General features: G+C 41.5%; 2 protein-coding genes across 3 annotated transcripts in view; one reads left to right on the forward strand and one right to left on the reverse strand.

Moving 5' to 3' along the window:
* The window catches only part of Mcph1 (microcephalin 1), a 218,627-nt gene that overhangs the window by 90,762 nt on the left and 102,214 nt on the right, over positions 1-25,651 (reverse strand). The gene's annotated exons all lie outside the window — the stretch shown is intronic.
* The window catches only part of Angpt2 (angiopoietin 2), a 54,090-nt gene that overhangs the window by 18,007 nt on the left and 10,432 nt on the right, over positions 1-25,651 (forward strand). Inside the window, exons 2-7 of the mRNA XM_020181614.2 lie at positions 8,040-8,195; positions 11,192-11,313; positions 16,413-16,645; positions 18,534-18,661; positions 23,558-23,659; positions 24,184-24,350. Coding sequence (XP_020037203.1) covers positions 8,040-8,195; positions 11,192-11,313; positions 16,413-16,645; positions 18,534-18,661; positions 23,558-23,659; positions 24,184-24,350 — 908 coding nt within the window. The remainder of the gene's footprint in view (positions 1-8,039; positions 8,196-11,191; positions 11,314-16,412; positions 16,646-18,533; positions 18,662-23,557; positions 23,660-24,183; positions 24,351-25,651) is intronic.

The raw sequence follows: 25,651 nt of genomic DNA on the forward strand, positions 1-25,651 counted from the left end.
CACATATTCCTAGGCAAAGGATGGCTTGGGTGCCATAAGCTCTCATGGAATTCAATCCTGCATACCAGTATCTCCCAACGTCACCCCAAGCATTCTGCACCCTGGAATCCTTCACACTAGTGGGGTGCTAGCAGAAGAGGGGATACAGAAGCATGAGGGCTTAGTTGGGGTCTCTCCAGAGCAGCAGCACCCAGCTGGACATCTGAGCCCATTTGAGAATCCTGTTGGCATTCCCAGGCCCACACTGCCTTTGAAAAGACAAAACACAAATTTCCTGCATCCATGCAAAGGCCAGCGAATGACTGTGCCTTGTACGTGGCTTCTGAACAAAAACACCTGACGTTCTTTCACCTTTTCCGTTCTTCAGTCATTTAATGCAGTCATTGTGGCATAAAATCCAGTTTCTGTTAAAAAGAAAAAGGTTGCCTTGGTAATAATCACACTGTCTTGTCCAAGAGATCTGCCCAGGAGTTTAGCAAATTCATATAACACAGAAAGAGGGGAGAAACAGGACAAGAAAGGCACAGATAACTTCTGATACCTGAACACTTCATCACAAAAGTGAAAAACTAAGAATGTGCACCCTTGGGTAGCACAGCTTTTACAGGTAAGTATGGGTTTGTCAGTGTAGTGGTCTGGACAAAGAGGTCTAAAGCCTTACCCCAACCAAACTTCCCAGCACCCACGGTTCCACAGAGCACTGAGAAGGATATACATAGATACATACATACACACATGCATCTGGCAGTGCAGGCCTATATATGCATATATGTCTGCAGATATGTAAGTTTCAAAGATTCTGTCTGGCTTAGAAAGACAGTGAGAAATTTGCTCTGTATTTTTCTGTTTTTCTCTCTCAGTGTGCCTTAAATCCAGAAAGGTAAGAGCACTTCGCTATGGTTAAAAAAGAAATCCTTCTTGTACTTAGTCTAAGTTCATCCATCTCATTCCAGGAGTTGAAGTTCGACCGCTACTTTGTGTAATCGTTTCTAATTTAGTGCATTTAAAAAAGAACAGAATAGCTTTCATCTCCCTCCCTCTGCAGGAAAGATGACCAGTGCCTCCTAGAACTGACCTGAAACCATCCCAGCAGTAGACAGCAGTGGGCCTTTCAGCATCTTTTAGATGCAACTGGGCATTTTCTGAGGATAATGGAATTTCTTCTCAGTGGCTTGGTGGTGACAGTCCTCCCCTCATGGTGACTTCGGCCTGCATTTCCTGTCTCCGGCCTTGCCCTCTCTGATCTGTCATTTTCAGAATGTTTGCTCTTGCCACAGCTGTGCTCTCCCAGGCACTCACTGTGGTGGATGGCTGAGTGGCAGTTATAATCAAAAGGACCCATTCGACACAGCTCCCTGAATCCCCCCACCCAGCCTGTCTTGTCACTGCCCAGACCCTGGTCCACAAGACTTGGTGGGAGGCATTTAACTTTTCTGAGCCTCAGTTTCCTCTTCTTCATAGTACCAGCCTGTCATCTTAGGGAGTGTCTCTTGTAACCTCTGTGAGCCCTCTGGGCCATTCCCAGACAGAGGCCTGGTCATGGGCCTTCCCACAGTTCCCTGCCCCCGCCTGGGATTCCTGGACTCAACGCTGCTTTGAGACAACAGTGGGAACCTCCACCACACAACCCAAAGTGTATGGGTTCATGCCCCCAGGGCCACCCCTGCCCGCTGAGGGATGCGGGTGTGCTCCTTCATGCCCCAGGTGACGGGTCTGAGACATAGTTCCCAGGGTTCCCTGGAAGGTCTTGTGGGATTTCTCGCCAGCCACCACAGTGGTGGCCGGCTGAGTACACGTGTTTGAACTGGCCGTCTCTCCTCTCTGCCTCCCTTGCCTGTCCTCCACAGCCGCTCTCTGGGACTACTTCCTAAATAAACTTCCTGCATGCCTGCCTTGGTCTCAGGCTCTGCTCCTGGGGAAACCCAAGCTAGGAATGTGAGAATCCACTGAGATAAAAAAAGATGTATATAAAAAGCATTTCTGCTATTACAGATTGCTCTAGTGGTTCCTGCTATCTATGGGGATATTTGACCTTCCAAAGTCTGCTGCATTTTTCTTGTTGTTGTTGTTCCTTGACATACAGGTGTCTGTACAAGTGTCAGATATCTAGAAGGGGCTGTGAGCCTGAGCTCTAACAGGTATTTAGGTAAAAACATATTCACCCCAAGAACATTCTAGATAACAGTTGTGTAAAATCAGATACCTTGGGCCAAAATGAATGTTCATTCCAGCCTACATGACATCGCTAAACCAGTCCCGTTAGACCTACCCACAGCCACACTTGTTGCCTCTGATAAAGTAGCCACAGTATGGGGGAAATGACAGGAATGTTTTGAGGGGAACAGCGGATTCCCTTCCTAGACACTGGAGCAATGGCAAGAGAAACACAGAGGACAGAGGTGTGGGCACATGTGAAGAAATGCGGTCACAGCAAGGCAAGAACAAGCTGATGGGACCGGATGGAAACTGGCTCACACAAATTCTGTGAAAGTTCTGTCATCTCAGGAGAGGACAACACCCCCAACTTAGGCCTGCAACCCTGGCTTACAGAGGTCACCACGACGATGTGTAGTCTCTTCATTCCTGTGACACGGGAAAGAGGCTGACTTTCCAGACCTAGCATCATAGAACAGAAAGTCATCCGAATGTTAACAGACAAAAGGTACAAAACGGCAGATCAGAAGGGATTAGTGATGGGAAGTTCCTGGAAGACCCTACCTAGGTGAGGAGGGGTTCCATGTTCACAGCAGGTGGAAACACGTCTGCTTCTTAAGAGAATCCCTATGAACCACCTCAGCTTTCATTCCTCCTCCGGGACGTTCTACGCTACCTTGCACTGAATGTGCAAAGGAAGGGGCAAACCTGGAGAGCCAATGAGGAGGGCTGCTCTGATGTGCACGTTTCTAGGTTACGTAATTCACCTCTGGCATCAACATGCAGAGCAACCAGGGACAAACCTGCTTCCCAGCTGCAGGGGCATCCGAACATGACCTCTAACCTATGGCAACATGCCTCTCCTGGCCTCTTTTGAGTTGTAGGACAGAGGCTTGTCCCAAACGTGCATCTCCCAGCCCATTCCCCTTTAATCTCAGCATCTCCCAGCAGCACTGCAGAGAACAGAACTGCTTAGCCAGCAGATTCTGACTTAAAAACCAAAATGAAGAAAGCAGCTCTATGGGGGTGGGGTGGGGGGGAAGAAAGCCCAGTTTTGTCACTTTTGTCTGGAGACCTCAAATGATGTTTCAAGAGTCTCCTCATAACAAGAGAACCAAGAACATTAGGTCAAAAGCCTTCCAAATATCCCTGGATTTAATAATCTTGCAGTCAAGTTTTCAAGTTAATTATGAGAGCAAATGCTTTGCCTGTCATTCCTAGGGTATGTACGGAAAATGGTTACAGAATTTGAGCATCAGAAGCAAACACGAATATCAACCTTCAGTGTTAGCAGATTTTAAAAATAAATGAGACAATACAAAATGGTTTTTGGTATCAAAATGCAGCATACAACAGTGTCCGATGAGGGAATACAGTGGGGGAGGGGTGACTTAGGAGGGGAAGGACTCCGGGCAAAGGAGAGGCAAGGTGGGAGGGACAGAGCAGTCTCAGAGGTGGCAGAGCGAGGAGGCTACTGTGCTCAGAGCAGCAGGTTATTCTGGTGTGAGTATGGACAGAGGGTGCCCTCGTGGGCTTGTGTGTTGGAAGCTAGGTCACCAGTGCGGAAATTTGGGGAGGTGGTGGGACCTTAGAGTTAAAGCCTAGTTGAGGGTCACGGGGGTACTGCCCTGGAAAAGGATTCAGGCAGTTCTCTTGGGACCCTAGTTAGTTCTCTCAAGAGCACTGCTGTAACAGAGCAAGGCTGGCTCCTCTGCTGTCCCCCTGGCTTCCTGCCTCACCATGGATCTTTCCCGCTTGCGTGAGCTCCTGCTGTGATGGTATCCGCCATCATGATGTAAAGTGGCCAGAGAGGGCCTCGGGGCCATGCTGTTTGGAGTTTCAGTATCCCAAACCGTGAGCTAAATAAAGCTCTCTCCCTCCTTCCCTCCTTCCCTGACCACCCCACCCTCCACTTCTAGTGATATAAGGGATTAGCTCAAGGCCTCCTGCTTGTTAGGTAAGTGCGCTACATTTTGAGCCAAGCCCCCAGTCCTTTTTGCTTTTAGTTTGTTTTACAGATAAGGTCTTACATTTTTTCCCAGGTTGGCCTCAGACCTCATTCCTCCTAACTCCACCTCCCAAGCAGTTGGAATTACAAGTATGTATACCGTGACTGGCTTGTTTTTAAGACAGGGTCTTTTGCCAGGGCTGGCGCCCAACTGTGATCCTCCTACTCCACTTCCTGAATAACTACAGGCATGTACCACCACAGCTAGCTCAAAGCTCTTTTCTTTGCAAAATACCCAGCCTCAGGAATTTTGTCATAGTAATGCAAAACAGACTAACATAGAGGCTAAAGAGATCAGAGGATGTCAATCCTGTATGTTATCAAGTGAAGGAATCTGAACTTCATGCAACAGGCAAAGGTGCAGGGAATAATGTGAACCACTGAAGGATTGATCACATTTGCACTTGACTTCCTGACCGAAGGTGGGGGTGGTGGGAGACAAGGTGGGGGCTGCATGAGGACTCAGACAAGAGAGCACTGCATAAGTTGTGTGGGAAGAAGGGATCACTTAGGTATAAAAAGCATCCTGTGTGTGTATGTGTGTGTATGAGGGAATAAGAGAGAGAGAGAGAGAGAGAGAGAGAGAGAGAGAAAGAGAGACAGAGACAGAGAGAACAGTTGCAATTCTCATTAACAGATTTAGATGCTAGAGTGAAATGTTTCTAAGTAAACTTCAGATAATTTGTCAATTTTTTAGGAAAATTAGGTTCCTCAAATAGCCAAAAACTAGCTAGTGAAAAGGAATTGAGGACTCGGCTTTATTTGAGTAGAAACAAGCAGCAAGGTTGGTCAGGGACCAACATCAGAACCCCAAGCTTGGATAATTTCTGTATACTATCAATGTTTTCCTTCCCCAGCAACTGCAAGATGACTTTTCTTTTGGTATAAAAAAAAAAGGATGATAATTGTGGTAAGGAAGATAGCCAGAGGAACATTTTAATGTGTAACCGATCTGCCATAGTTGCATCACAAATGGTCTTATTTTTCCTATCAATTTTGATCATTCAAAAGGTTAGGGAGTAATAAAGAACTCCAGAATATTTTACATGACACACATGTGCGCGCGTGTGTGTGTTGTGTTAAAATATTAAAGTTTTAAAGGCTGTTAGGAGTGCAGCTCTTTTAAATAAATCAAACAACACTGCAACAATCTGAGTAACTGCAAAATAACACCAGCTACAGCCCTGAGATGTGAAATTTGGAAAATCCATGTGTTTTCTGAGCAAAGAGGAGCAGCTCCAGGCTCCACATTTGCAAGAGTGCTTCAGCCACACAGAAAAGGACAAAGCATGTGCATGGTATCCTCTCACAATTGTGCCCGCTGCATAACCATCTTTAGAAATAAAGATAACGTCAAACGCTCCTGCAAAACGTGAATATGTGAGGCTGTGCTTGTGGCGTTAGAAAGAACCATGTCCCTTCCCACGGGAGGGAGGAGGCTAAGGTATCTTAGAACTGCTCTTGGTAAGTGCAGCTAGGTGTAGTGGGAAGGAAGGGAAGCAGCTGTCAAGCACACAGCCCTATTTACCTCATTCCCCTCTTGCACTAAGACTTCCTTACACCAGAAACGAATTTCACTGGGCAGATTTTTGTATTTCTGGGTGGTAGTCACAGACAATAAAAATAAGAGAAACAAATACCAGAACGATATTTCAGGGTAATAAAAAAGAACCAATTCATCGAACTCCAGAAACAGAGAAATCTCAAGGTACAGCTCTCAGAGTGCGGCAGCCAAAGGGACATCCTTTCTAGACTGGGTCTTACACTCCCTGAGACGTGGTGACTTTATTGCAAGGTCACATTAAATAAGAGATGCACATTTGTATAATATATGATAAGCTTTCATGTTCTTCCTATCTGTAACAATTAGTAAGAGTTCTGAAGAAAAAAAAAAACCCACAGGTTCTTTTGTCATGATGCTCTCAGGAGATACAACTGGCACTGGTAATTTTTAATTCCAGGATTTCTTGTTGGTAAAAATGGTCATTAACAGTGGCAGTCAGTCCATCTGCTCCTTGAGACACTGTGGAACCCACCACAGGAAGACACGCTCATGCCAGTTTTGAGACAGTCGCCACTTTTGATGGCTAAAAGGCAGAGCAATGCTGGACTTGGCCTCTGGGTGGGACTAAGTTTGGTTTACAAACACCAGCATGCAATTAGACACCTGGAATCCCCAGCCCCCAAAAGATTTACTGAGCAGCTGAGACATGGCAGGTGACCAATAACATTAACCTTTGTTACTGTGACTGTTACTGGTGTAAATGCTTCTGAAGAACAAATGTTCTGCAAAAGAAACCAGCTATCAGGTCATACGTTTCTCTCATACCTTTAATTTCACTACTTTCAGCATAAGAACACAAAATTCTTACATCAATGTAAAATGTCTATTATTTGATGTTTCTGTTTAATTTTTCTCCCAATGACTTCAACTCTTAGCAATCAGGTCAGGATCATATGGAATTTATTTAAATGATACATGCCTTCAAAAACTGTGTATGTTGTACACAGATGAATTATATACATTGTATACAAATACGTAGCACATATACACGTGTCTGGAATTTGCAGTCATTCTAAGATTTACACTCGCATACACTTTATTATCAAAAATAGTTGACCAATGGTAATTTTAAAAACATTTAAGTATTCTTTGGCTTTCAAGCTTAGAAAAAGTTAAAGCAATAAAGTAAAGAAGTTTTATTTCTAAAAGACCAGGCCTGTATGTCTTTTAAAGATGCTAAGTCTAATTTTAAATTGGAACTCAACTTTAAATATTCAAATTCTAAACAACCCTCTCATGACTCTTGACAGTTGAAACCACATTTGACCCAGTTGCTCGGAAAATGGGAGGGAAGTCTGAAGAGTTTGTCTTCCCTCTCTAGTTATGTGCTTTAGAGAGTGAAGACGGAATTATTTTTTTACTTAAGTCTTAAATACTGAAATAAAAATGAAGGTTAACATTTTTATTTATACTACTTTGTAAATTATTGTTTCTTGGGGATGGGTCTAAACTAAACTACAGCTCGAGTACATCTTTGTAGTTCCAAACTTCCCAAAATCAATCTTTGTAAATATTGTCTTTGCTGGGTGTTAAAAGTAACTAAGTAACGCAGACAACTCCTCTGATGGCCTGGCTTTAACCTTAACCTCACAGATTCCATCAGTCCCATGGTGACAGGGATTACAAACTGCTGGGTAAAGGAGTGACCACTAATTATCAGGCTAAGTGGTATGGGGGGAGACGGAAGCAGACAGGAGGAGGCACAGAGTCAATAGCAAACAAGCAATAGAAGCAGTAAATTTATAATTCTAGTACTCATTCTTGGACCACATACTAACAGTCAGTCACAAGACACAGTTAGGAACTGTGTCAGCAAGAAGCCCTAGCCCTAAGAGAGAAATGCTCTACTTCACATTGATTTTCTCACTAGGGGAAGGCACAGGTCTCCAAATACTTTTTTTTTTTTGTGGTACTGAGATTTGAACTCAGGGCCTTGTGCTTGCAAGGCAGGTACTGTACCACTTGAGTCATGCCCCCATCCCTGTTTTCTTTAGCTATTTTTCAAATAGAATCTTCCATTTATGCACATGCTGGCTGGACCATAATTCTCCAATTTGCACTTCCCATGTAGCTGTGATGACAGGTGCAGGCCGAGGCCATTGGTTAAGATAGGGATTTTGCAAATGTTTTGCCCTGGCTGGACCAGAACCATAATTCTCCCAATCTCTGCCTGCTGAGCAACTAGGATTACGGGAGTGAGCCACCACATCTGGACTCATTTTTTTAAAGAGAAGGAAAAGATGACAAATACTAGGAATAAGGTTTGTGGTCATTTGACTAACGACTACCTTTCTAACATCTGTTCTTTTCCAGCTGGAGAATTATATCCAGGACAACATGAAGAAAGAAATGGTAGAGATTCAACAGAATGCAGTGCAGAATCAGACCGCCGTGATGATAGAAATAGGAACGAACCTGCTAAACCAAACAGCAGAGCAGACACGGAAACTAACGGACGTGGAGGCCCAGGTGAGTAAGAAACACACTCTCACACGCACGGTCCAGCCGGCTAGAGGACAGCACTTGGCCACTTTCTAAGGAACCAGGAATTTATGGCTACTTATGGACTTAGTCAGCAGATACGTTTTCATTTTTCCACTGTGATTAAATTACATTTGTTCTGTTCAGGGCACTCTCGTCATTTTCATGGTACTGTACCTGACTACTGCAAGAAGAATGCTCCTTAATATCACAGGTCTTTGGTGGACTGCAGATACATTTCATTTCCAAGTCCTGCACTGTTTCTGTGCATCTGAGAAGTCAAAATCACTGAGGCAGAGAGCTAGAAACTTTACTCTTAAATCTAACTCTGGAGTCGAACACAATGCGTGGACTGACTTTATAGAGAAAGAAACAGAAGGAAGAGTGAGAAACAGCGCACAACAGAACTCAGGTGTGGCCATGAGCCAAGAGCCCGAGTGTTGCCACGGTCCCCTTCCTCCGCAAGCTGGCACATAAGTCTGAACAAGGCCTGGTCCTCAGCAGTGCCTCAGTGGTTCTAACTGCACAGTGAGGAGCTGGGTCATGCGTGATTGCTCGGTTCTCATTCAGCCTTAAGGTTCTGTGAGCTACTGCTTAACAGTAGCAGAAACAAGAATATACAAATGAAAATACCAAAGGGCAGCAAAATATTAAAATATCAAAACAATAGAAAAAAAATCATCCAGAATCATGCTTAGTCATACACAACTTGTGACCCAGTAAGAACAGTCCAGGTGCGAAAGAAGAGGTTCAGGTGGACTTATGGACGGGCTCCATGCTCCGCTGTACTGTAGGCTTGCCTCTCCAGGAGTCTGCTCTCTGACTCCTACTCCGAGTTCCTTTGTAGGTTATGAAGTTAGCACCTTTGTACTATGAGCCATAAGCAATGCTTTCAAAGATGGTGGATTTAACTGTAAACCATTTCCACTACATTTTGTCCCTCTGTGCTGCCTCAGCTGAAAGAACCAACAACTACTAGACGTCAGTCAGGATGGAATGTGAAGAAGGAGAAATGACAGGACTTTCAGAATAGTACATGCTTTTCATTGACTGACTGTCCAAAAACTGTTGGGTGAGGTAGAGAAAACAGAAGGAAAGTGACAGTAGGCTAACAATTTTTATAATAGGCTAGAATAACAAATCATTTGATTACTGTCTTTAAGCAATATCAGATCAGTCTAGGAACAAAAGAAATAAATATTTTATTCAGTGGAGAATAGTATAAGATACTAAAATTTAATTCTAGTTAGTAATAAAAGCTAAAGATGAAAAGAATTTAGAAGTAAATATAACATGTGTCCATGGTAAATGAGTAAAATCAACTAGCAATGGTTTAGGGCCATTCCCTGTCTTTCTGATAATAAACCTGGCAGCTCAGGCTCATCCAAAAAATGTTCCATAAATATAACATTTCTTGTGTTTTCAGATAATAGTAACAAAAAACAATTAAGATATATACCAACCATGTAAACTTTTGCCACGTTCTATTTAAGTTGGATTTAATGTGCTTTTATGGGTCACATTATTTTTTTTAAAGTTATTATGAATTGGTTCTCTTATGGCCCAGAATAGGAGGAAAATGGATGAGAAGAAAACAGTCCATAAAGTTCAAATACAGTGGCATGGCTGAGCCTACATAAGGACATCAAGAGATTGAATTAGGAACCCAACTCACTTGGAGGCATTTGCTTATATGAAATAGTTGAAACTCCACTGTGGAAACTTCAGCTTAGACTCAAGATTCTTCCAGCCTGTCCAAGTGGGAGACTATGACCTGGGTTCTGATGGGTGGCTGGAGGTCTGAGATGTTAGAGGGAACAATGATCTGACCTGGACAATTTGGACAGTCGCCTGAAGACTGCCTTGGCATCTGTGCAGCTATATGACTTCAGATGAAGGGATGTGGGAAACACCGCAGTCATTCCCAGTCAAGCAGGATCTATCTGCATCCTTCTCTGCCTTGAAAAATGAGTTGCACTCAGTTAATTAAACAGAGGAGCTGATTTCCCAGCTTTCTGGGAAATAACCAACATGGGATGCTTGCACCAAAGAAGATGCAGTTCAAGTCTATAATCCAGGTGTTACTACTCACTTACAGAGCAGCTCTTGTGCAAGGAGCTCAACCGCAGGGACTAAGAACCAGACTGTCCCTGAGACCTGCACCATGAGGCACAAAGACACCCAGCAAACGATGACTCCTCAGGGCCCTGACTCCTTGGCAACAATCCTGACTTACATTTACAGGTGACATCACATCCTGAATGACCATGGTACAGGATGTGAGTAATCAATTCTTCCTGCTGCAAGGCAGCCAGACACTAAAGAACCCGTCTTTAAAGATACTTGATCACAGTGGGAAAAGGAGCCCACCTATGTGACCCCTCAGAAAGGCCCATGGTGCAAAACTGGGTTTCCACTTTGTATTGAGATTTTATTGCTCCCTAATTGGTTGAAGAGAATTATCAAATAGGAAAAGGAAAAATGGCAGAAAAAGGAAAACACTAAACAAGTGGACACGAACTGGGAAGTGCCAGTTTAAACATGAGCTTGTGATCCTTCATCCTGTTGTCTACTGACAAATAACCATGAGAACAGTATTTCATCTGAGAATAAGGAAAATGTTTTTGATTTGTCCATGACACTTGATTTATAAAATACAGCCATTTTGTACTCCCATGTGACCCATTATGTGAAACAATAAAATACCACAGAAGTAGAAAAATGGTATTATGTATTTGACACAAATGCTATTGTACAGAACTATTAAACATGTTCTAAATAAAAACATGGAAAAAGTTTAACACGCTTAGAGGCAATTCAAGGCACCAAGTCTTGTCTGAAAGTGAAAAACATGACAAAATAAGACACTTGGACTAATAAATAATGTATTATATTTTCTGATACTTTTGATAACTGAATTAAAAGGAAGTAATAAAAGTGCACTGATTAAGCGATAACTAGGACTCTCATTTTATTATGTGCAGGTATTAAATCAGACAACAAGGCTTGAACTTCAGCTCCTGGAACATTCCCTTTCCACGAACAAACTGGAAAAACAGATTTTGGACCAGACCAGTGAAATAAACAAATTGCAAGATAAGAACAGGTAATAAGAGTTAAAAATATTTGTAATTCATAATTCCAGATATAAACCTATCTCATGTGACTTAATTATAAGTGTGACTTCCAAAACAATGGACTCCTTCATGTACAGTATACAGATCAGAAACCTTGTGAAGAAAAGACAGGCAGAAGATTTTGAGAAAAATCATGCACTTCTAATTCAGCCGTGGATTTTGTTTTTCATTCTCTGGTCCCTTAAAGACCTTCTGACAGTAATCCTCCAAACTGTCTAAATACCATGCAGATTTACCTATGAAAACACAGCTCATGTGTGGAGTAACACTGCCTTACAGGCACTTTAATACTAACTTCACCAACTTCCCTATGGGGCACTTTCCTTCCTTCAACACAAATGATTAACGGTAGGAAAACTACACTTGCATTAAGTCAGAATGTGTTTCCTGATGTCACGCCATACTTCCTTTTAAAACTTACGAAAAAGTAAAACCAAAAGTTACTGTTCAATGATGGCATTAGTATTTAAATCAAATGTAGAAAAATCCTAAGATAAACAATACAAAAATGAAGAATTTCAGGTGCTAGGTGGGGACTGTAGTCATAGGCTTACTCTAGTCAGGGACACGTGAAAGTAATTTTGCACATGTACTTGTTTTAAATAAAGACATGCATTTGACATGGAGAGCAGTCACAAGACGATAGTCCTTCTATTTCACAATTTAAATAATCCTCCAGTCTTAACCCGAAATGAGGAAAATATTATTTCATAATCAATCTTAATCACGAACTAAAGACACTGCAATTATCCTGCTGTTCTTTGGGTTTCAAGTTCAACTGATTATTGATTTAGGGGATGAAAAGCAAATATATTTTTCCTCTTCACTTTTGGGGTGATTCTGGGATTTGAATTCAGGGCTTTGTGCTTGCTAGGCAGGTGCTCTATCACTTAAGCCATGCCCCCAAGCGTAGATTTTTCTTAGCCAAATGTTTTTCATTCATGTTTCAAAATCTCTCTTCTGTACAGTAGGAAATGTAAGTTTGAGACCAATAATGAGCTAAGGCAATGTTGCCCGTCTCAGGTTAGAGTAATGTTGGAAACACGTCAAAGCTGGTAGTTACTTTTACCATAGTGTGCATGTCTCTCAGAAGCCAGAGACATGCCTGGTTTATTGAACAAATCCTAGCACTAATCACTTTCTCCCTGTAGGTTTCAAGGCCAGTAAAATGTGTCAATTTTGTCATCCAATGCCTCTTTGTAAATTCAGCCTTCACTGTCCACCAGAGATTGGTTTCAAGGTCCCCCTTCAGATACCAAAATCCATGGATGCCCAAGTCCCTTATATAAAATGGCATAGTATTGGCATAGAGCCTACATAATCTTCCTATATAGGTTGGTCATCTCTAGATACTTCAGCAGCTAATGTAATTTAGGGTTTAGAGAATAATGACAAGGCAAAAAAGTCTATGCGTGTGTAGTACACAGGCACATTTTTCCCAAATATTTTCAACTCAAGGTTGGTTGAATCCAGATTCAAAACTCATGGACATGAAGGGACAACTGTTTTTGTCAAATCACATTGTTTTTTACTTTAGAAGAATGAACTCATTCCTTGGTTCAGACTCATTTAGAATTGGCAAACTTCGGTACAAAGTCAGCTATTCGGAGAACTCCTTGGAAATACAATCAACAACTTTTACCACATTTTTTTTTTTTTTTGATCATGTCAGGACCTGGCAAAAATTTCCTTGCATTCAAGGTTTTACAATGCATAGAATCGTGATTAACCACTCTGTAACTTTCTGAAAATTTAAGATTCTTTACATTTTTTACACTGAAAAGCATCACATTTTCCCCCTAGTTTAATTTACATGGATCAATAATGTACTTTTCTAGTAATTCAAATCTAGCTTTATGAGTTAGTTTAAATAGCACAACATTTTCTCCATAAAATTACCTTATCAAACATATCTAAGAAAACAAAAATTTTATGTGCCCTGCAAAAGTGGTGCTATACTATTTAGGTTGAAAAAAAAAATCTAACTCAGAGTTAGAGTTAGGACAGGCACAAAAATGTGCAGTTTCTATCAGAAGGTTTGCCATAAAACCCTATGTAACAAAATCTATACACAAAGCAAGAATATCTTAGAAGCTACAGAAATTGTCTTCTCTTTGGTTAAAAAAATGAGATAACAATATGTTTCTTCACCAATAACTTTAAAAAACAAAAATAAAATTTTGGTTATGATTTTCGATATTTCAATGAGTAAATTTCCTGCCTTAAACTTTGGCCTAAGATTTCTTTTCAAGAACATAATTACAAAGACATGTGAATGGTGGTCCACATTTGACAAACCCTATTTTCAATAACCTTCAATTATGCCAAGTATTATTTTGGTTATAGAATAGGCTTAAACTAAGTCAAAATACTTAATACAAAAATTACTGTGCATTTTTTCATCTTTTTTTTTTCTTCCAAAAATAAACGGTTAACTTAGGGACCACCTGTACCAGTTCACTTAAATAACTGGCCGTGAGCCATGTTCTCATTGATTCCCTCCCCTTTGGAAGAGATGTAGTGAGACTCATAATAGAAAGATTGCTCGCCAGTCTTCATGGCTACAATGAAACAGCTGAGGCAGGCCAACCCCTCGGGACTGGCTGCAGTAGGACCTCATGGCAGATGTGTAACAATGTTGGGAGCCCTGTGGGAGGAAGAGGTCACATGCAGAGTCAAGGGTGGGCTCCCTCACGTCACTCTGGCGAGGGCTCAGAGGTCCCAAGAGACATACTTTAATGCCTTCCGAAGGCAGCCCCCGCCTCCCCCAAGCTAAGGACTTTCCCCTATATCCCACCCGTTACAGGTTCTGCTGCCTCCCACCTTGCCACATGGGGATCAAGCTTCCAACATATGAATGTTTGGAGCACATGTTCAAGCCATATCCAAATCATAACAAATGTGATTCAAACCCTTGATATTTCTGCCAACATTGCAGTTCCCCACAGTTCTCAACCATGAATTGTTCTAATATAAAATGAAGCTGTACCTAAGTCTAACTTTTACGGTGATCATACTTACCCTACATCTGAAAGCTAAGTAAGATGTTGGTAAGCAAAATATCAGATGAATTATTACCAGTCAATGCTCTGTGTCCTTTTAAACTTCAGTGCTTGTCAATAATTGGCCATGGTTTTTGTAACAATACATAAACTGCTACGAAGTTACTCTGTATTTTCATCTGTTTTTTAATCCCATTTATTTCATTAAAAAATACTGGTTGCAACTCACTATATTGATACCACAAGCCACTAATGGGTCCTGATCTGCATTTTGCAAAATTCCGTTCTACAATATGACTGCCAAGACTGCTAACGGTTTTTTAAATGTAGCAAGCTGTCTGTTGAATTCATTCAATTCACTGCTCTCAGAGCCAGTCTGGAATGGGATGACCCAATGCTGGGTTTCATTCTTAAATACATGATTGCATTTAATCTTAAGATTAGATCTCTCAGATCAGGGTACGACTGCCCTCTGGAGCAGTACTGGTATAGGCTTGTGGGAGAAAGAAGCAGTAGTTGTTTTTTAATTGTCCATCTCAAGATACTGAACTCCACTTCACACTCTAGACTGTGCAAATGCACATCCTTTTTTTGTGCCTCTCTCATAGATTACTAAAAACAAGAGGTTGGATAGCCAATCTCAGTGACAGCACTGTGAAGGCATGAAGATGAATGGTTTAAGGGTGCCCGATGTTTCTTGTGTTAATTTTCTAGATCAAGCCCTACAGGAGTGGTTCCCAAAGCATACTTCAGAGTGCTGGGCACTAAAAATGAATTTAGGTGGAAAGCAGGAAAAAAAATCTATGCACTTATTTTAAGATGCACTTATCTTTTACTTACTGGAGTCATCTTGATTTACAAATTAATGAAAGTGCTATATGAGTTTCTTTTAAAATGAATAGCTAATACCAGGAAAAATGTTAAGAAATAATAGTTGAACACTAGAATACTAAACTGGTAAAATTCTAATGGAAATGTCTATGTTACAATAATGGACTATTTATTAGTATATTGATAGTATATTTACCACCATAAATCTGTAATGACCAGAGAGGGCTGTGGAATAACGTAAGAGCTATAATTAAATTTCTAATAATAATTATTAATACTTATTAATTATTAATACATATGGACGAGATTTGTAATGGGTAGCCTAGCTTCTTGGTTGGTTGATGTTGTTTGCGGAGTTAAAGAGTCAGAAAATGTTATTGCCAAAAAAAAAAAAAAGGAGAATATGTACCTTGATAAATTCAACTGGAAGAGGTCTTTGAGGTTATCAGTCCATTGTCTTCATTTTAGATATGGATTTATCTGAATAGGATTGTTAGACAAGTCCTCAGAATGGTGGCCTGCCCAAGGCTGCCCGTGTAGCCACCAGCAGAGGTGGCCTCTCAGCTGATGCTCCTTCCACTTACCCACAGGTGTTGGTTACACTGAAGACTTCTCAGTGTTACATGGTCTTCATATACACACCATGTGATAACTCCTAATTAGGGATGTTTCAGTTTCATAAGGGTATTTCTCCATCAGTGGGGACATACACAGCTTTTTCACTTCAGTTGGTCGGTCTGAAGACCATCAAGATATCTGAATTTGCAGAATTTATGCTTCATGATTATGGTTCATATTTTCACCTCTTAATTTTTCTCCTAAAACCTAAAAAACACCATGCATGTGGTAGGTGCTCACTACATCTCTGTTAAAAGGATTATGTAATAAATAGATGGAAGGTAAGATATAATCCAGACTCAAAATGAGTTATCAGAGGAAGCCTCTGACTAAACAGGTTAATCTGTTTAGCAAGGTTTACCATCACGTCATCTATATAGACACATCATATACACATGTATGTATTTAATCTCAGCAAGTTTGAGAGTTTGAGAGGACTGAGACAAATCTTACTACTTTATAACTTCAATTACATTTTACCAGAATAGAAATGCAATAAGTATAAAAGATTTTCTTAGAATTATGAGAATGATTAGATGTTTATAAAGCACTTGGCTCTGATGGTCATGTGACAATTAGAATTCCTAGCACTAACTAACAAGTACTTTCCCCGTAAGTTTCCTAGAAAAGAAAGTGCTAGACATGGAAGACAAACATGTAGTACAACTGCAGTCGATAAAAGAGGAGAAAGATCAGCTCCAAGTGCTGGTATCACGGCAAAACTCTGTCCTCGAGGAACTGGAGAAACAGTTAGTTACTGCCACCGTGAACAACTCAGTCCTCCAAAAGCAGCAACACGATCTGATGGAGACCGTTAATAATTTATTGACCATGATATCAACATCAAACTGTAAGTAGAGTTTACAGCTCACTTTTTCTTCAGTGAACTCCCAAAATTCTTACCAATTCTTATCTTTCAGGGAAGTTACAATTTCTCTTGTATAATTCATATGCAAGTTCAAAAGGGTTTCAAAGTAGAACAGGAGGAGGAGAGGAAATATACATTATATTAATTTTTTATCACGAAGCAAAACACCCCAAAAATACTTTTGATTCAAGGCTGTAGAGAGCCTACTTTGAACTCATCGTGTCGTTAGTTGGATGGATGAGGCTGGGAAGTTACTAAACCATACAGATCTTCATTTCTTTGTTTTTAAAATGGGAACAACACAACCAGGTCTATAGGATGGATGAGGAGATTAAGTGAGACAACACTTCCAGTGACTGATAAAACTGTCACTAAGGAGACACCAGGGCCCATGTGAAGCCAGGCCTTTCAGCATACTTCACCTTCTTTACTACTGTTTTATCTTTTAGCTTTTCTTGGATACAGGAGAGAAGAAGGGAAGAATGTTGTCATTAATTAAAGATGAGCTATACAATCTTTGTGTCATTTTTCTTTAAGATTTTTTTTCTTAACCAAATTTGATCTAATTCTTACTGTGGTTTTCAAAACGTCCTTCCGACTTGAACTCTTGACACAGATATGCTTTGTGTGTTAGTCATGTGGATTCATGGGTGTGAATAATGTGCTCTTCACTTTCAAAAAGTAAGCACGCCCCACTATTTTTCTCGAGTGATGTAGTTATCTTGATTTCAACAAAAGCACTAAACAAAGTGCCTATCCAACCAAGTACATAAGCAATAGGACCACAATCCTGACATAAGTGCAGGGTGACACTTGACAGAATGTTTTCCAAATAGGAGTTTCGTTTCACTCTCTTCCAACTTAGAAACATCTTGCTTTTACTATATTCATAGAAAAAGAAAAGGTAATCATCTGACAGCATTTGGTGGGACTGATAACGTGAGCCACCAATTTGATAAGCCAAAACAGAGAGAACCTTATAGCTCAGATTTTGGCAAAAAGAAGCACCAAAACAGGCTTCCTCCTATATATGGGCAGCTCGCTAGCTAGTAAAGACGGCCTCTGTCTGCCTGTGATGCCTGCCTGCACCCCCTGGAGCACGGAAACCTGTGCACTGCAGGCTCTAGAATGAAACACAGAGATGCAAGCATGTGTGCACACATGCACACTCACACACGTTTTTTTAAAAAATGTGGCAAAAAGGAACGGGAAATCCAAGCATTGAGAGCAGAATTAAAAACTGAAGGCATTTTAATAGACTTACAAGTTTTAGAATTAGAAAAAGGTAAAACACACAAGTAAATAAATGTTATGTTCCTCTAAAAAGTAAGCTGTTATGGTGTAGTTGCTAAAGATCCAAAAAACACTAAATGTCTCCACCCAATACTCTAAAATAAAAAGGCTTAGCCTCAGATATAGAAAAAGAAAGGAAAGAAAGGCATACATTAGCTCTGCTGGGACAGTGCCCTAAAGAGACATGCAATGGGGCCGAGGTGGAGGTAGCGCTGTTTTAGCTATAGTCTCTTTTTAAATAAAAATTTTTGTAATAAGTTTACCCAATTCTACTCAAGACAGGAAATTTTCAAAAAGTAATAGCTTATTATGAAGTACTTGTTTTACATGTTATTGATGATTTAAAAAGGGAAGCTTGGCTTGTTTGTAACCATCTTTCAGAATTAATAGAAAGCTTGCTGAAAGGGTGGCTTTTGGAGGAAGGTGAAAAACTGGCCTAGCTTCTGGCCTAATAGGAATTCTAATAGAAGAATTGCAGTGTATTCAAATTCACCCCATGACTGGGTCCTGAAATAACAAGCAAGCTTCCATCTTTTCACAAACTCCAATGAAATGCTTTACTGTTTTCTAAACACAGTGAAGAACTCCTTTGCTGCCAAAGAAGAACGAATTGTTTTCAGAGACTGTGCTGAAGTGCTCAGATCGGGGCACACCGCCAACGGTATCTATGTGCTAACGTTCCCGAACTCCACAGACGAGATAAAGGTAACTCTCTCTAACTGTATCCCCTTCCTGAGCAGAGCTTCCACTCATCCCCCAGCCTCACTCAGCGTATAATGCGTGCACAAAGTAAGGGGTTTCATTGAGGTATTTCCACACATTAGCTTGTCTTTTGATCATCTTTCAAGCAACGGCTGAATTCCATAAGGAAAACAAAACAAAACAAAAAACCTGCCAGGCTCTTCCAGCTCACACTTAAAGCAATCAGGCAAATGCGACTTATTTGAGACAATGGTGGCATTTTGGTATGCTGAAGTCATTTGTACATATTTCCCCTGTCATTTATTATTACTGTGATGGAAGGATCCCTTGAGCCCTGGAGTTCAAGACCAACCGGGTAACATAGTAAGACTATCACAACAAAAACCAAAAACAACAAAAAATAACTTTTACTGCCTTACTGAAGGCTTCTTTAAGTACTACTGGCTTTCTTTTCTTTATGCTGAGGGTGAGCCTTGCAGATCGTAGGGACTCCAGTGCAGTGTGCTGCCTCTGCCTGCTTCACATCAGGGCACGAGCCACTTTACCACCAACTCTCTGCATCCTCAGTGCAGTGTAGACACCAACACAGTGCCACAGGCCAGGGACATCTCAGCTACAACCTTTCAGACCTACAGACAAGGTCCCCAGTCCATACTGGAAGGGCCACTGGGCAGGCTATGGACTAAGTAACAGCTGGAAGACCTAGAACACACCACCCAGGAGAGCGATTCCTCATCTTCCCCTCCACGGGGAGCTTACTTCATGGTGCTGGTTCCATGACCGCAGGGAGAGTGCAGGAGCCACCAGCACTTTCCAGAGGCCAAGTTTCCGCATGGCCGAACTTGACCTTTCCCAGATATTCTGCATTACTCAGTGAGCATGCCTCCTGAGAGACTAAGCAGTCTTGGAGCTTTAGATGTGTTAAAGAGAATCACTCTCCCGGGAAATATTTCAGTGTGGCTTCTCTCTGAGGTCTGATGAGGTAGAATAGCCCTGCTTGAGAATTAGTGTGAGGGACTCTGAAACTTAGGATGGCTGTATTCACTAAACGTGTATGAAGATGGCTGTATGTAAAAGGAAAACCATGCCAGGCGTGAGATCTGGAAGATTATGGTTTAAGACCAGCCTGGGGTAGGAGGGGTGGGGACAGGGAAGTTAGTGAGACCCTATCTCAAGAAGCCAGGCATCGTGGTATGTGCCTATGGTTTCAGCTACTGGGAGATGTAGATGGGAGGATCAGTATGAGGCAGGCTTCAGGCAAAAAGTGTGAGACCCAACCTGAAAAATACCTCCCGCAGAAAAGGGCTGGGGGTGGGCTCAAGTGCTAGAGAGCCTGTGCAGCAAGCACAAGACCTTGATTTCAAACCCCAGTACCAAAAAATAAAATAATTAGAAGCAGCTACATATTGAACCAACAAAAACAACTCTACAAAAAAAAAGCACTGGGTACTATGTCAAAATGGAGATTTTAGAGACTCCTGGAAGTTGTATCTTTTTTGAAGTCACTATTTTCTTCAGTATTTAACATGGTATCAAAGAAAAACACAAGCATTTAAAGGTTTAAAGATGTGGAATTTGAAACAGTAACATATACTTTGATTATGAATTAAAAGATAAATACAGTGCTATTTAAGATAATACTTTCCAAAGAAATTGTTCTAATTCATTCATGCTGCTTTAAACCAACCTTGAAAATCAGTTAATGTCCCTAGAGGCCAGAAGGCAGTGCATTAAGAGGAGGGAAAAAAGAAAGCAGTCTGCTGTAGATGGAAAGCTATGAACTCAAGGCTAAGCCTTTCACCGCCCCCCCCCACCCCCCTACCTTTGCTATCTGGTTTTCATGGCAATGTTTTGCATGTGATTGTGTGTCACCAGATGTTTGCATATTCTTGGCCTGGGGAGCATGGGGACAGAACAGGGGAGACGGGCACATCCTGGGGGAGGCGCTGATCCTACAGATCCATCCTCCCGCTGCAGGGATGCTTTTGTGGCTAACAGAGTGTTCCTACCCACGTACCATACCAGCTCTGGACGACCCACATGCTCTGTAGAAAGACGAAAAGATCTAGCACTCTGGGATTAGGTGAGTCTCAGGTCACAGGTCACGGTTGGAAACATTAGGATTTATATTCCTTTTAAACATTTGCAGTAAAAAAAATCATTTACACAGCAGGGAACAATAATCTTTCAAAACCTCAACTTTTCTCTAAAATAAATGGTCTAGATTAAGTTACCTCTGATTCCCTTCCAGGCTTAAGACTCCATAATTCCCAATGCAATCTAGGGACAGATCTGGATGGACCTGGGTTTAGATTCTAGCTTTTGCCCTGGGTCTGTACAGTAGCTCTTTGGGGAGCTTCTTTTTTTTTTTTTAACTAAAGATCTAAATACTACAATTTATTTTTTTTAAAGTCATTTTTTTTTAATACAAGATATTGCAAGAGAGCACTCATCAGAAGCATGAAAGAATGTTTTTGCTAGTTAGAAGTTTAAGTTTCTTTCCCTCAGTTTCTCAGGACACCTGATTCCCAATGTTCATCTGTGTTTGCTAGTGATTTAACCTAAGACTTGGAGCTGAAGCACCACACTTAAATCAAGCATTACCTGCTGACAGCATCAAGCTTTACAGCAAGAGTTCAGATCCCTGAGCCCTGCAGTGCCAAGTTTAGCAAAAGTATTAAATGCCTCCAGGTTTGTTGCAACTGGAGGGCCAGGTCTTGGGCAATACCTGAGTACTTCTGCCTTTCTGATCTGATAGATCTACATCATTTTCACTCAATGTCCTCTGGCTATGTGGATAAATATTTGAACACTCTCTCTGAGTTTCATGACCCAATGAACCATAATTCTTTAGTTTTTATAAATCCTCTGATCTGTTTTTTTTTTTTTAATATGGGTGAAGTATTAAGAAAATGACATGGCTCAGGTCATTTGTGCATGGGCAATGACTCCTGACATTTGAGAATCTCGCCTCTGACTCCCATAACAAAATAAACTTGTCCTCTGAACAAGATATAGCATATCTGTAAATACCATTAAATACCACTAACTTCATGATGGTGATTCGACACCGAAGAATCAAATACTCGTAGAACAAGGGTAGGCTCACTAGGCACCCTGTGGATTCTTTCAGCTAACACCAGGCCACTTAGGATACTGAAGCATTAACTTCTGCATATACACATGGATCCTCAAACCATTGTAGCTTGTTCAGTGAGTTTACTAAATGGATTTTTAAAAAGACAATGACAGACTCGAGCAACGCTGACCATTTTGTTGACCACAGGCAAATAAGAGACAGGGTTATCCATGAGCTGATTTCAACTTGGAGCTGGCTTGAGGGACTTTTGGCCTATTAACAAAAGGGTCAAGTTTCTCTGTTTTTGGCAGCATGAAGCAGTGGGGGAAAAATTTACACAGGAATTAAGGGACCTTATTCAAATCCTATACACTATTTAATAGCTGAGTGATGGATCGGACTAATCAACTTTCATGAAATTTTTTTCATATGTCAAAATTCACACATTGAGGAATGAGGCTATCACAGCAGAGCGGCTGTGAGATCGCAGAAAATATCTTAGAAAAGGGTGGCTTGTCTCAATGATAAGAGTAATAATAAAAACAATGTCAACACAGGGTGACAAAAGAAGTTTCCTTTTCACCAATTTATATATGTGATTAGTTTACACTGGGGAAATGATTTTCTTATTAATAAATGTGATTGTCCTGCACGGCCCCCATCTTTCCAACGGGGGGTCTTCCACTGGGGAAGGCGATATGAGCCAGTGATCTTCATGGACAGAGACAGGAACAGTGATGGAAAGAAGTCCCCAGAGGAGTTCCAGGGAACGTTTCTAGTTCCATGAGAGAGGGAGGCCTGCTTGGCTTCCTTGAGGCTCTGGTCCCTCTTGGTTCCTTTTTAGTTTTGTCCCGAAGATCCATAAGACCAGTTCACATGAAGCTTATTCTGCCAAAACATTCTCCCTTATTCTCCAAAAGACCACGAAAAACAACAAAGGAAGAGTATTTGTGCTTTGCTTTGCTTAGCTTTAGTGTTTTCTACCTTGTATGCTGTAGGGAAATTATCTTACTTTCTGGAAAACTAGTTTGTCCTGCTAGAATCCAATTATTAAAAATTACTTACGCAACCTTATTTTCAGGGGGCTTTGATTTCATAATAAAACTCCAGCTGAGTTGAAATTAAGCATGCATCCTCTTAACCCAAGAAAGAATTCTGTGTTCTGGATAAAGTTGGAACCTAGTGAGCCAGTTTAAAAGCAGAAATAAAGATTTGGGAAGAATGATACCACAGGCAGTCCCGGGTACAGAACTGCCCAGCCAAGCATGGGTCAGTGGTACTGGCACGCTGGTGCCTCAGGGCCCTTGTGCTCATGGTTGGACACAGAAATCCTGTTTTTGATGCAAACAGAGGAATCCTGACAGCTCAACAGCATGAGAAGGTGACAGGAGTCTTGGCACTTTGTGATATGAGAGCAGAGTGGACGGGGATGGCAGGGCTGGGAATACAAGGCAATCTGATGGCTTTCTACAGGTGGGAGACGTAAGGCTTGGAGCCAATCTCTCCTCACCCCTTTCACAATGAAACTCCCAAAATCAGTGATCTTTGGGTCAACTATGGGGTGGGATCTTTAGTCTAGAACGTATGCTGACCATATTTTCATCAGCACATTGTATTACATTACTGCCTATTTTTCATCGTCATCGTTTAAATGTTTCCAACTCACTCTTTAAAAAGTTAAGAGTGGAGATTTACCCCGAGTTATCCCAGAGACCCTGCAGAGCACATCTTAAAGTGGGTGTCCACAGCCATCTCACTCCATCACGGACATGAAGGGCCGGGTCAGATCGGGGTCAGTAATTGTGCCCTTCCCCCTGCAGGCCTACTGTGACATGGAGACAGGTGGAGGTGGCTGGACGGTCATTCAGCGTCGTGAAGATGGCAGTGTTGATTTTCAGAGGACATGGAAAGAATATAAAGTGGTATGTTTTTTCTTTTTTTGAAACCATCTCAAAAGAAATAATTTCTTTTGTGAAAACTTTCAAGATTTTCAGAACCTTAACCACAAATTCTACATTAACCAATGATTTCTGAAATATTTTAGGAAAGAGTTCTTCTCAACTGGTGTTCCAGTTTCCCCATTAAAGAATGGTCCCGTCAAACGAACTGAATCTGTGCATTAAAACAGAGCACCTGGTACTCTGAGCAGCTGCTCTGTCATGAGGTTTCACACTGATAAATTTAGCTATTCCACTTTCTAGTCTCTGCTAGTGGTTCCCCCAAGTAATTCTAATTATTCTAACACTAATCATCTTCCAGGAATGGCTTAGTTTTGTTAAAATGACCTTTTAAAACTCCATTTTCTACAGGAAAGACCCCTTATTTCCATAGTTCAAGGAGTTTGTGCTATCTGACTGTTATTCCATGGGCAATTGATGAACTGCTGATTTTAAGTACATAAAGAAAAAACAAATGAGGTAACTGAATCTTACCACTTGGACCACAGGGATTTGGTAACCCTTCGGGAGAGTACTGGCTGGGGAACGAGTTTGTCTCACAAGTGACAAACCAGCAACGCTACATGCTGAAGATACACCTGAAGGACTGGGAAGGGAATGAGGCTTACTCACTCTATGAACATTTCTATCTGTCCAGTGAAGAACTCAATTATAGGTAAGTCATTTGTAACTGCAAAAATTAGAGGATTTGCTGCGTGGTTATCCCACAAAGTGAAAGCTATATTCATTCAATCAAGATCTAGACACAGACTACCATAGACTGTCATGTTTCTTACAGTCACTACTGTCTTTGGCTAGGTTTCTCTAGTTTCAAAATTCTAACTTTGGTTAAAACAATACAAAGGACCCTTCACGAGGGTAGTCGCTTATTTATTGTGTTTTCTGTGTATCTTGCACAGCAGATAATCGGAGCTCATAACTACTTGCAGAAAAAGTGAATACTGGGTCTCTATTATAATGAGGATATCATAATGACAGATATCTGGGGGAGGGGATACTGTTTTCTTCCAAAAGGTATTAAAAACGAGCGTATTTTTGAAGTTTGAACACATTAACGTTGAGCTCCAAAGGCAGGATTAGTGACCAAGTTTTAAAATGGCAAGATTAGGTGGATGGTTATCCAACTGCTCTGCTCTCTGGAGTAGAAAAGCGCATCTGATCCACAGCAGCCTTTCAGGATTTGTTTTCTACCCACCAATGTAAATCCCATGTGCAACACTGACCAGGGATTTACTTTCTGGCTCTAAAACACCATGCAGGCAGAGACAGAGAGGAGCAAGGTACATGGCCCTCTGCAGGTTGAGCACAGCAACCTTGCACACAGAGGTGCTGGTGCTCTCAAGTGCATGCTACGTGGAGGTGGGTAGTAAGTGGGAGTGGGCTAGTGGCACCAAAGGAAGTGGTCTGAGAACAGCTGTTACCAACACTGCACAATAAGAGTCCAAATTCCACATGGACTTGTGGTGTTTGGCAACCACAGAGCACCAGTGGGGCCACTGTGAGCAAGAGACTTTCAATGGGAACTCCATAGAAAATAGTCATCGCCACCTCATTAATACCTTGCTGAGACCCTTGGGAGAGTGACTCAAGTGTAGAGCCTTTAGCTGGCATCTTAAGGCATGTCATGGACAGTGCAGGAAAGCCAGCTGAGGCCAGGGGCCAGGGCACAACACCTGAATGCTGTGCGATGCTCGGGACAGCCACCTTACAGACAGTGACTCAAGATTCAGAAGGCTCTTTTAGAAATCACTGACGTGGCTTTTGAAAACTGAGCGAAGCACAGTCTATCAGTTCTCATTACAGAGCCAGCGAGGCTCCCCTGGAGAGGCGAGAGGGAGATGAATGGAAAGATAGGTGTTGGGCCTCCCCGCAGGGCCCAATTCACTCCAAAGACATCAGAACACCAATGAATCCTGAAACCCAAGTGGTCCTCACTGAGTTACCTCCAAGATAAAT

The sequence above is a fragment of the Castor canadensis genome, chromosome 14 (genome assembly GCF_047511655.1).
Source record: "Castor canadensis chromosome 14, mCasCan1.hap1v2, whole genome shotgun sequence".
Lineage (NCBI taxonomy): Eukaryota > Metazoa > Chordata > Mammalia > Rodentia > Castoridae > Castor > Castor canadensis.